The 11,202-nt window shown below is 37.3% G+C and overlaps 1 protein-coding gene across 1 annotated transcript; it reads right to left on the reverse strand.

The window, feature by feature from the left end:
* Nucleotides 1–200: 200 nt before the first annotated feature.
* Nucleotides 201–5,512, reverse strand: LOC141450694 (uncharacterized). The gene is made up of 2 exons (XM_074121370.1): nucleotides 5,353–5,512; nucleotides 201–897 (listed from the first exon to the last, which is right to left on the reverse strand). Exons 1-2 carry the CDS (start codon nucleotides 5,368–5,370, stop codon nucleotides 355–357), a joined length of 561 nt encoding a protein of 186 aa, XP_073977471.1. The 5' UTR covers nucleotides 5,371–5,512; the 3' UTR covers nucleotides 201–354.
* Between the last annotated feature and the right edge of the window lie 5,690 nt (nucleotides 5,513–11,202).

The following is an 11,202-nucleotide window of genomic DNA, read 5'->3' on the forward strand; positions in this document are numbered from 1 at the left end:
TGTTGGTTATTTTCTTATAAAAAATATCACTTACATTTACAATATAAAAAAAAATATCGTAGCCGGCACAATATTTTAAATCTACTTTACATTTTATAAATTAATACTTCCTTTGGTGAAATCACCAAGCAATCGACAATTCAATTGCATAGGCAAACAATTAGTAGATTTAAAGTTTGTGTCGGCTAATGATGAGACCCGTTGTGTGATGCGCGTCGTAGTCGTGTCGATGTGTCGAAGAATGAGAAGAAGAAGAAGAAGAAGAAGGGACTTGAGGAAAGTAGGAAAGGGCGGAAGAGCGAGAAGAGGTTCTATTTACAAGAAGAGAAAGGGATCCAAGAGTGAGCGTCATGCTTAGAAAGGAACGCCGTAGCTGCCGGAAGGACGAGACGGTACACCATAGCTTCCGGATGGTGCTGGATAACTGTATCCACCTCCACTGGCGTAGCCACCGTGTTGTTCATATTGAGCTACTTGTAAAGCTTGTTTAATTCCTTCCAGATCTACTCCGACCACCCTGCTGACGTAGTGATGTGAGGGTACGCCGTACGAACTGCTGGGCACTCCATACGAACTGCTGGGCACACCGTAAGAACTGCTTGGATATCCGCCGCCAAATCCACCGCCACCTCCATGTACTGTACTGGTAGCGGCTTCATCTTTCAAGATAATCTGTCTAACTTGTTCTAAGATTTGGCCATCTACGTGTTGTCCTTCGTTAGTTGACGGGCCGGGCGCTACTGGAATTAGTGCACCTCCACCGCCGCCGCCATGGCCGCCCCCATGACCACCTCCAAAGCCTCCACCAAAGCCTCCAGATGGTCTGGAATAACTATAACCACCACCACCACCGAGTGGTGCCTCAGCACTCACTGCCGCCAATGACACGACTAGACACTGAAACAGAAAACATTATTTCCTATTATTACGCATACATAAAAAAATGTTTTAAGGTTAATGATCTAAATTGTATCAGGATGCTCACTGCACTGAACGACGGTGGGAAGGATGAACTAAAAAAAAAAAAAAAAAAAATCTTGGTATCCATTGGGAAAAACTTCTGGTTCAGAAAAATTGGTACAAAAATATTTGTGGTTAAATGAAGGAATCGAAAAACAGGTCAACAATCTGTGCACAAAATAAAATGTTCTTAGTTCTCCACGCATTCCTAATCACGTTGGTCTGGTGGGTAACAGCAAGCAGAAGAGCTAACCTCAAGTAGTTCTTTATTGCAACGAACGGATACGCTACTGCCTCATTGTGCTGATTAAAATATTATAAAATCTTTGCTAAAAGAACTGATTGAAGAGTTACCTCAAAGTGGAGACAATATGGAAGCTTTAAACCCTCTTTACAAGAGGAAAGGTCGTGACCCTGGATAATCAACGTAATATGAATGATCAGCACCATATAAAGTATAACTCGATTTGATGGATTCCATCACGAATCAAAACATATCTGGTAATGACACCAATTTGGTGGATAATGGTTACTATTGGTCAATATTTATGGTCCAGAGTACCGATTGGTTAATACTTGGTTGGCTAAATGCCAACTTCTTCATATAAAAAGATATACATACAGTCATCTCAAAAAAAATTGCCCTGGGAATTTGATCAAAAGAAGTCCAACAGTTGGCAAAAAGAGAGAACAAGGAGCTGATGGTAGGATTCTGGCTCGGCCAGGGTCTTCAGAAATGGAATCCCAAACTTGAATGGAAACAATGTATGCGTACATTTTTTTTTCCTTTTGTACGTACAAATTTAACCAGAATAGTACGGAGTTTTTGGACAAAGACCTGGAGGAGGATTGTTCAAAAAGAGAATCATTCATTACTGACAGGAAACCGGAAGTTGAAGGCTACTCTGAGTTTAGGTGGAATGATTTCCCAAAAAGTACAACCACTTTTAAACGTTACTCCAACGATCAGTATGGCTCATTCCCTAAAATTCTGCGAGCAATGATCACAAATCCGTCGCTGAGTTGTAACACTAAGATATGATAAACAGAAAACAATTTTTTCTGTACGGGTTTTCATGTTTTCTGGTTGCAGAACTGGTTGTAGAGGTTTGGAGATCTTTGCTCCTAGGTCTGATGAAGGAACCACACAACAATTCTATTCGAAACGTAGAACCACAAACATTATTTTTCTACAAAATTCTAACCCTATTATTACCTCAATAAAATCTTCATCTGTGGGCAAGACAGATGATATTTTGGAAGCAGAATTTTGGGCCAAGAGCAGGATAATGTTGCAGGACCAGTCATCAAAGTCGTAAGATGGTCGAATGAAGGTCCTAACTATTTGTTTGATTTCCAATTATTGGAATTATTTTTAGAAAATGATTCAACTTTTTGAGGTTATTTTAATTCATTAAAAAGAATACCAAGTTAATGTATGAAGCTAAATGGACTTTATTTGTGCTTAAGATCTTTTTTTAAGCCCTAAAACTGTTACTTAAAGTCTTAATCGAAAGAAGTGTCAAGACACTTCGATCTAGAACTTATCGATTGTAGCAATCGCTCATTGGATTGGGCAGTTCGCTGTTCTTTCTCATTAGTATTATTATTTTCTTTATTAAGCAAAATAGATGGATAAAAAAGAAATGTTACAGGTGAGAACAAAACAGATGGGTAAAGAAATAACGTGAACCCTAAATAAGACAAATGTTGATAACAGAACACTTGATAACTTGTAGGTCAAACGCGAGTTTACTTGCTTTAAGACGTTACTTTGATTTAATAGTAACTGTTCCAGTAGATGTAGATCGCTTTTGCACCGAGGCACCTGTATGCTGCTTAAATGTAATCTATAAGGTTACCTTGCAGCAAGTATTATAGAAAGTAGGTGGGGTCAAGCAAATGTATGATCGCACGATGCAGATCAGGTTTTCTGCTTCTGCCAATCAACCTCGTGGGTAAAGAGCCTAAAATAATGAATTCAACTTGGAAAACAGAATAAATAAAATAAGCGGTGAAAGTAAAGTAGTTGTTACGAAGAAAGAATGAATTGCATTTTAATAATGCAATGTTGCCAATCTTTAAGGGAAAAAAACACAAGTAAAAATGTTAAATTTCCCCAAGTCTTCAAGCAAGAAGGGGCCCCCAATCATTTTATTACGTATGTACCTCTGTTAGGGGAAGGGGAGGAAATCCAAGTGTGAGTGCAAGTGAGAGAACGGAAGCTTAAAGCATTACATTTCGGCTCTCCTACGAGTAAGTGGGAGTAAAGTAGAAGTTGAAGATTAGAAAGTTGCTAAAGAGAAGTCCAGGCGCAGGAGAGAGAGAGAGAGAGAGACCCTCCTGTGTGTTTTACCGCGTCAAGTAACTTTAAAATCGTTGGAAGGAAATGATGTAACGCCCAGTAATGGAGGGAACCGTCTTACTATATCTTGTCTGTTACTTACGACGACCTCCATAAACCAAAACCATCATTTCATAACTAGTCCAACAAATCCACTCTTTACCAACTGAAACGCGTATCTAAAATAAAAATTTATTCAACTAACTAGAAAGTAAAGGATTCCTTGGTGCGGTAATATTTTTTTTTTCTTCTTCTTCGACTCTAAGAAACAGGAAGTAATTGTATCCAAATTTTTGATATGAGTTTTTCCCGGGAATACATTATTTTCAAGGAAGATCAGTCCAAATAGAAAAAGCTCTTTGAAGGGAAACACTGACCACTTCCGTCCTGAGATTAACTTTTTTGCCCTCGAAGAACTATTTTAGAGAAGAGCCGGGAGATCAATAAGTGAGAGAGACAAACAAATTATCTGATTACTGAGGCAATGAAAGAAACCTGCCACACAGCTTGTGAAACTACTTCCGCAGGATGAGCGACTATTTATTTATTGGAAGGAAAACTTTTCAAATTCCCGAACATACCAAAAGGCACAAAATATTTGTAGGCCGGAAACTAGTAAACAGGTTTTTTGCATGTTCTTTTATAGCCATCTACGTCCTAGAATCATGTAGGCTCAATAACTCCATGTCCAGGTGATGGGAAATCCTTTTCTTTAACGAGTTAACACTGTTATGAGTAATGGGGTGCCACGAGCGGTTACAGTCTAGACTCGCAAAGCTAAGATGTATTGCGGTGCTAGTCTATATTCCCAATGGGTTATATGAGAAATTTATAGTAAAGTATAGTTAGCTAATCGCCACGATATCCGAGCGGTTATAGGCTAGACCAGCACAGCTAAGGTGTATTGCGGTACTAGTCTATATTCCCAATGGTTTATATGAGAAATTCACAGTAAAGTATAGTTAGCTAACCGCCACGATAGCCGAGCGGTTATAGGCTAGACCCGCACAGCTAAGATGAATTGCAGTACTAGTCTATATTTCCAATAGTTTATATGAGAAATTTACAGTAAAGTATAGTTGGAATCGTCTCCTTCCACAATAGCTGAGCGGTTATAGGCTATACCCGCACAACTAACATGTATTGCGGTACTAGTCTATATTCCCAATAGTTTATATGAGAAATTTACAGTAAAGTATTGTTAGCTAATCGCCACGATATCCGAGCGGTTATAGGCTAGACCAGCACAGCTAAGGTGTATTGCGGTACTAGTCTATATTTCCAATAGTTTATATGAGAAATTTACAGTAAAGTATAGTTAGCTAATCGCCACGATAGCCGAGCGGTTATAGGCTAGACCAGCACAGCTAAATTGTATTGCGGTACTAGTCTATATTCCCAATGATTTATATGAGAAATTTACAGTAAAGTATAGTTGGAATCGTCTCCTTCCACAATAGCTGAGCGGTTATAGGCTATACCCGCACAACTAACATGTATTGCGGTACTAGTCTATATTCCCAATAGTTTATATGAGAAATTTACAGTAAAGTATAGTTAGCTAATTGCCTCCTAATTTAGAAGTTGGACGTAAAGCCTGCCTGTCAAAACAGGCATTACTTTACTTTTTTTGCTTTTGTTTTTTAATTTTCCTAAGTGAAACGGACAATACACTGAGCTAACATCAGATATAAGGTGTAGTCCCTGAAGAATTCATAAAATTAATAAACTTATTCGCATTTATTCAGTAAAATCTAATTTTAATACTTTTTTTCTGATAAATATTAAATAAATCGTTAAAATTTGAAGGAAATTACAAATCTATAAGTAAAACTGATGGTAGCGGGCAATGAACACGGTCACATTTCTTAGAGCTGAAACCTAGGGGCTTAATGCACGGCCACTTAAATTTTAACTAGCCACATAAAAACAAAAAAATAATAATAACGTTTAAAAGAAAATTGAACAGATTTTGAGTCTCCCCCGAAAAAGTCGTGCGAGTGCACACACACCACAAGTTTTTTGTTTCACAAACAGACTAAACTTACCAATGCGAAGGTCTTCATGCCCGTAGGTAATCCAACTAAGAGAGGTGTGTAGAAGTGTGACCTGACCAAAGAAGTCAGCAGGCTTATATAGTCGGCGTGCTGCCGGTCCAAGCGGGGATGCAGTTCTCCACGAAGAGAGAGAGAGAGAGAGGTGTCTCAGAGCGTGTGCCCCCCCTATTTTCTTCCCATGAGTTCTGAAGAGGGTGGTAATGTCGAAGAGGAGCAGGTAGTGCCGTCGTAACCATTAGCTTCTGCATAATAGATAATTGCATTAGAATATGGTACCGTCATTTCTTTAAAATGACTACTTAATTATGAATTTGGCCACCGTGTGACAGAAGTTCCATATTAAGTCATAATGGTGTCTAAAAAATATTTCAAAAATTAAAAATATATCTATTTAATTTTTATTAAACACATTATCCTGGAAAATTCATTGAGGGCACTTCCTACCGAGGAGTGAATAGATTTCCGCCAACGCCTATTTTGTATACGTACAGTTATGTCCCTTGCGTACATTTTTTTGTTTTAAAGAAAGAGTTTAAAGCGCATGCGTTTAAATCTAAACCAGAATTACCTCTCTGCGCAAAAAGATAAAGATTTTCCCTAAAATGGACCCTAGGGTTTTCAATTAACTCAGAAATTTCCCACACATAGACTTATAGCGTTTCCATAAATCCTTTTTCTTAAAAAAAAAAAAAGAGGAGAAATTTGAGACACCTCGTAAGGTGGTGACATTTCAAAGTAAATTGAGGCACCCTGTAAGGTGACATTTCAAAGTAAATTGAGGCACCCTGTAAGGTGGCATTTCAAAGTAAATTGAGGCACCTCGTAAGGTGGCATTTTAAAGTAAATTGAGGCACCCTGTAAGGTGACATTTCAAAGTAAATTGAGGCACCCTGTAAGGTGACATTTCAAAGTAAATTGAGGCACCTCGTAAGGTGGCATTTCAAAGTAAATTGAAGCACCCTGTAAGGTGACATTTCAAAGTAAATTGAGGCACCCTATAAGGTGGCATTTCAAAGTAAATTGAGGCACCCTGTAAGGTGACATTTCAGAGTCATGATACTATTACAAACTGTATAGTTTTGTTACAGAAATTAATATGATTCAAAAGTTCAGAATTTGAGGTAATCCATGAGTCAGAACCTTGAGATGAGCAGTAAGATATAGTCATGAGAGTGGCCACTGCCGATTTAATCATACGAGATGGACAAGGCTCCATAATTATATGATTACATTGGTACCATTATGCAGCCTTCCGGGTAAAGAACTACACGAAAACTGGTAAAGAAAAGTCACGACTCTTTAACTTCCGTGTAAATATATATTTATTAATAATGTTAACATTTCCAGTTGGGAACATCTATTTATGTCTGTAACTTTTCACACGTTGTACTAAGTTCTCAACAACAATAATTGGAAATGAGCTGGCGAGTTTTAGCAGTTATTATTAATAACTCGTGAGTTTTTCCTAGTTTCAAAGTTTAAGTACATAATATTTATATACAGATATGATTATGTAAAAATATTTTTTATTACACTTGGGAAAAACATCGATCTTGAAGTTGACCGAAAAAAGGGAGTACAAAATTACATGATGCAGAACGCAACCGTAGGATAGAAAAGGAGGGAAAACAGCCAATGCTGACACTCTTGAGATTTTTAAAGATTGGAAATTGTCTACGATACGGAGGTCTTGTGAAGCGAATGTTGTTTTAGGGTGACATGATGGATTATCAGAAAGGATTATAAAGGAAAGAGTTCGAGCTATTAGAATTGTGATGTCAGTATGGCTGTGGAAATTGAGTAATCCTGAATGGATAATTTCGGTGACATTGTTTACAGGGAGCGATTAGGGAGTACGAACTATAAGGAGGGATCGAAAGGATTGGATGCGGTAGATGTTGAAGGGCTTAGTTGAGCCACACAACTCTGAACCATATGTCCAGATGGGTTTAAGTTAAGTGTTGCACAGGCTCAGTTTGTTAGGCGTGCTTAGTTTAGATTTAGGTTCGATCAAGTTCCATTTTGGTATACTGTCCAAGGAATACTACCCTGGTATCATAAACCATCCCGGAAATACTAAAATAAAATAAAATCTTATGCGAATGCTCGCTCGAACGTATTTCTGTTACTGAATTAAACATTTAGTTGACTACAATACCACAGCCACTCTAAGAAAGGATTTAAGATTCGATTGCAACATAGTCTTTCAACTAGCCAAGTAAAATTGGCAATATTATCTAACCACGATAAAGAGGATATTGTACAAACTGGCCTGTAATTAGGAACAGCATCAAACTATTGGAGCAATTATGTTATTAATAATAACATCTTGCTGGAATGCTAAACTATGTCGGCCCACTGTTTCAATGTTTACCAGCTGTCCAGAAGAATATAATTTTGTAATATGATGTGAGTTTTGATAAAAAAGTATCTAACTGTGTTGAATTGTAAATTATTCTGTATATATCTTATTTGCTAAAGAGTGCGAGTATGTTGTGCGTACGATTTACTGCGTGTCCAGAACCTCTGACAGCACTGGAAAGAGATAATTCCAAACAATTCGTTTAATCTTCTATTTTTTGAGCGTTTGCAAGCGTATCTTAATCTTGTCAAACTTTGAATTCTATCTGGTGGTGGAGGGGGTTATCACATATGTATGTAGGTTAATATAATGGTACCGCTACGCGAGGTAGCGCAGCGCGTAGATGTAACTTAGGATACGATGATTAGTACTTAATGTCACGTAGATACATTAGGTAATTTCTAATCATTTATACCTGCCAAATTTTGCCTATAATCAGCATAACATTTTCAGAGTTTATTTTTTTATTTTTATTTATTTATTTTTTTTATTTGAGGCGCGTCAACATCTAAGGTTATTGGCGGCCGGAGCTTTTTACAGTGCACTGCCGGCCTCAGGACAGTGTTCTCTCGTTACAGACAACACTTCCATCACCGGACAGTCAGCTGTAAGAAGCTCCTAGGAAGAGAAAATCTAAGAGGTCAGCAGCTGGATTCGAACCCGGGACCTCCGCTTGGGAATCCAATACGCTAACCGCATAGCTAATCTTTAAAAAATAAAAAGTAATTGCCTATTTTTTTAGGCTGGCTTTACGTCCAAGTACCCAAACTAGGAGTCGTGAACGGAGGCGACTAGCAAACATACTTTACTGTCAAATTCTTTTAATTAACCATTAAATAAAATCCAAGGCTTAGACACCGGGGAATTGAACCCACTAACCAACAATACATCTTTGCATTGCGGGTCTCGCCTCTTAACCCGCTCGGCTACCGTGGCGCCCGCCTTTAAAAAGGTATATCTACATAGAAATTGCTGAATCGAATTGACACTTCATTCATGAAAATCGTGGTTTACACGTAACTTTCTAACATTTTCTGAAAATGCCCATTTTAGGTAACGTTTTCCTGGAAATCTATTTAACCTATGTTGTTGCAGAAAAAATTACACTTACGTATAAGCAAAGATTTGCTCTATATTTTAAAGCAAATTTGGGAATTATAACTTTTGTGGGAAAAGAGACATAAAATTGTCAAAGTTGGGTGTTTTTTCAACGTTACGCTTTTTCATGTGTCCTTTTTGACCATCAACCCTTTTTCCTTTGACAGATTCTTTGATAATACTCTTTTTAACTAAGGGCTTTTTTTCTTAGGGCTTTCTAATAAAGTGTTTATACACAGTGTAATCTTTAGTATTACCATCTTAATTACATAGTTACATACAATCTATTTAAAATTAAAAGCTTTGACTTTTAAAGTCAAACGCTCAAGAACTGCAGTGAGAAAAAGCGTTTTCACCGTCGATTTTTTCCATTATTTTGTCAATTTTCTTTGACAATGAAAGAAACCATGATTTTTTTTGCTACAAATTACTTGACAATATATATATTTGAAGTCTTACAAATAGATGCTTGCATACAATGCACACATTTAGCATTATATCATAATTCATAGATCTGTTATTCAAGAAAAAGCGTAACAAATGCCATTTAAGTCCAGGACGTTACCTACTTTCCCTCTTTTAGGCAAACAACCAAATAATTTAGTCATTTTTTTTTGTATTTTCTGTGAATTATTTAAAATCGTTCCATATAAATAAGAAATATTAGGAGGAAAATTTAATTTAATTGTCGAATAGTTTCCAAAGATGTTGAAGGTATTTGTTTGTCTGAATTCGTTCACACTCGGATGAAGTTACAATTTGACAGTAACAAAGAGATCGAGCTACTCATGCTACTACATTTTATTTCCGGTCTTGTAGGGGACAGTGATGTAAACGAAGAAGCTACGATATTTTTGATTTTTTTTTTTGTTTGTTTAACGTAATAACCTTTAACCTGTTATGAAGCTTGGTTGAGACCCATACGTGATTAAATCTTTTCACCATCTCTCTTTCCCACTTGATAAGGGAAATTAATTAGCGATCATGTTAAATTTTCTATTTTCGAGTATTCATTGGGAAAGCCACTTTGAGATCCTCTGACGCTAATCCCATCTAAACATCGTATATATTTTGTACTCGTCTGGTTTTTAGCTGACAAGATGTATGTACACAGCGCGCATGCGCCAAATGCCGACCGCAGCGCACTGCAGCGGCCAAATTTCAAAACCGGTACTTTAAAACACGCCACCTACATTTGGATTCATAACTTTTATTACAATAATTTTAAGGGAATCTATTTTGCTGCAGTTTTGATAGAACCGAAGTAGAGACTTCTTTTTTAAAATGCCACTTAATTTATAAAGTACCGTTCTACTAACTTGATAGTATTATTAAGAACTGAGCATGATTCTGAGGATGTATAATGTTAATATCCTGATCTATATAGTAAAGAAAAATTCATGTTAGTTCATGCATATTTTTAGGAATAGTACCTTGGATAATTCCTTTTGAATTTTAGGGCATCTTTAAGGGCTCTGGAGAAATCTTTAGGTTCCCATTTAGTGCCAGTCAGCGACAATAACCCAAGGGTGCTAAATTTAATAAAAATTCCTACATTTCATTAATGTAAATTGAATTTTCCATATCACAACGTTAGCGCTATAAGTAACAATGATACAATAAAGTAATAAATGATAAGGTAAACGAGTGGAGAAGTTACCCAGTGGTACTAACACTCCAAAACATTATACGAGGGTCGTTTGAAAAGTCCGTGCAAAGTCAGAGAGATAGCACTATTGGCGCGTATCGAGGTTATGTTTAGTTAGTAGCATCTCTTGGAAGAACACGCACCAAGTTTCAGCCAGTGGTCTATTTCTTTGTGTTTGGCATTCGTTTGAATCGAGGAAGTCGAGTGATTTTCAAAAAATGGACGAAAAAGAATTTCGTGTGTTGATTATACACTACTTTATGAAAGGCAAAATGCCTCAGGAGACTAAAGAGAAGCTTGATAAACATTATGGTGATTCTGCACCTTTGATTAGAACAGTTTATAAGTGGTTTCAAAATTTTCGGAGTGGCCATATGGGCACAAGTGACGCTGAACGTTCTGGACGCCCTGTTGAGGTTACTACTCCAGAAATCATTGATAAAATCCATGATATGGTGATGGATGACAGAAGAGTGAAGGTGCGTGAGATTGCTAGTGCTGTGGGCATCTCGAATGAACGGGTACATAATATTTTGCATCAACATTTGGACATGACAAAGCTATCCGCAAGATGGGTGCCGCGATTGCTCACGCTTGACCAAAAACGAAATCGTGTGAAGTGTTGCAAGGACGGTTTGCAGCTGTTCCAGAAGAATCCGCAGGACTTTAAGCGTCGTTTCGTCACTGTGGATGAAACATGGATACATCACTACACTCCTGAGACCAAAGAACA

The sequence above is a fragment of the Rhodnius prolixus genome, unplaced genomic scaffold, assembly GCF_049639745.1.
Source record: "Rhodnius prolixus isolate KJV_2025 unplaced genomic scaffold, Rpr scaffold_8, whole genome shotgun sequence".
NCBI classification, from domain to species: Eukaryota; Metazoa; Arthropoda; class Insecta; order Hemiptera; family Reduviidae; genus Rhodnius; species Rhodnius prolixus.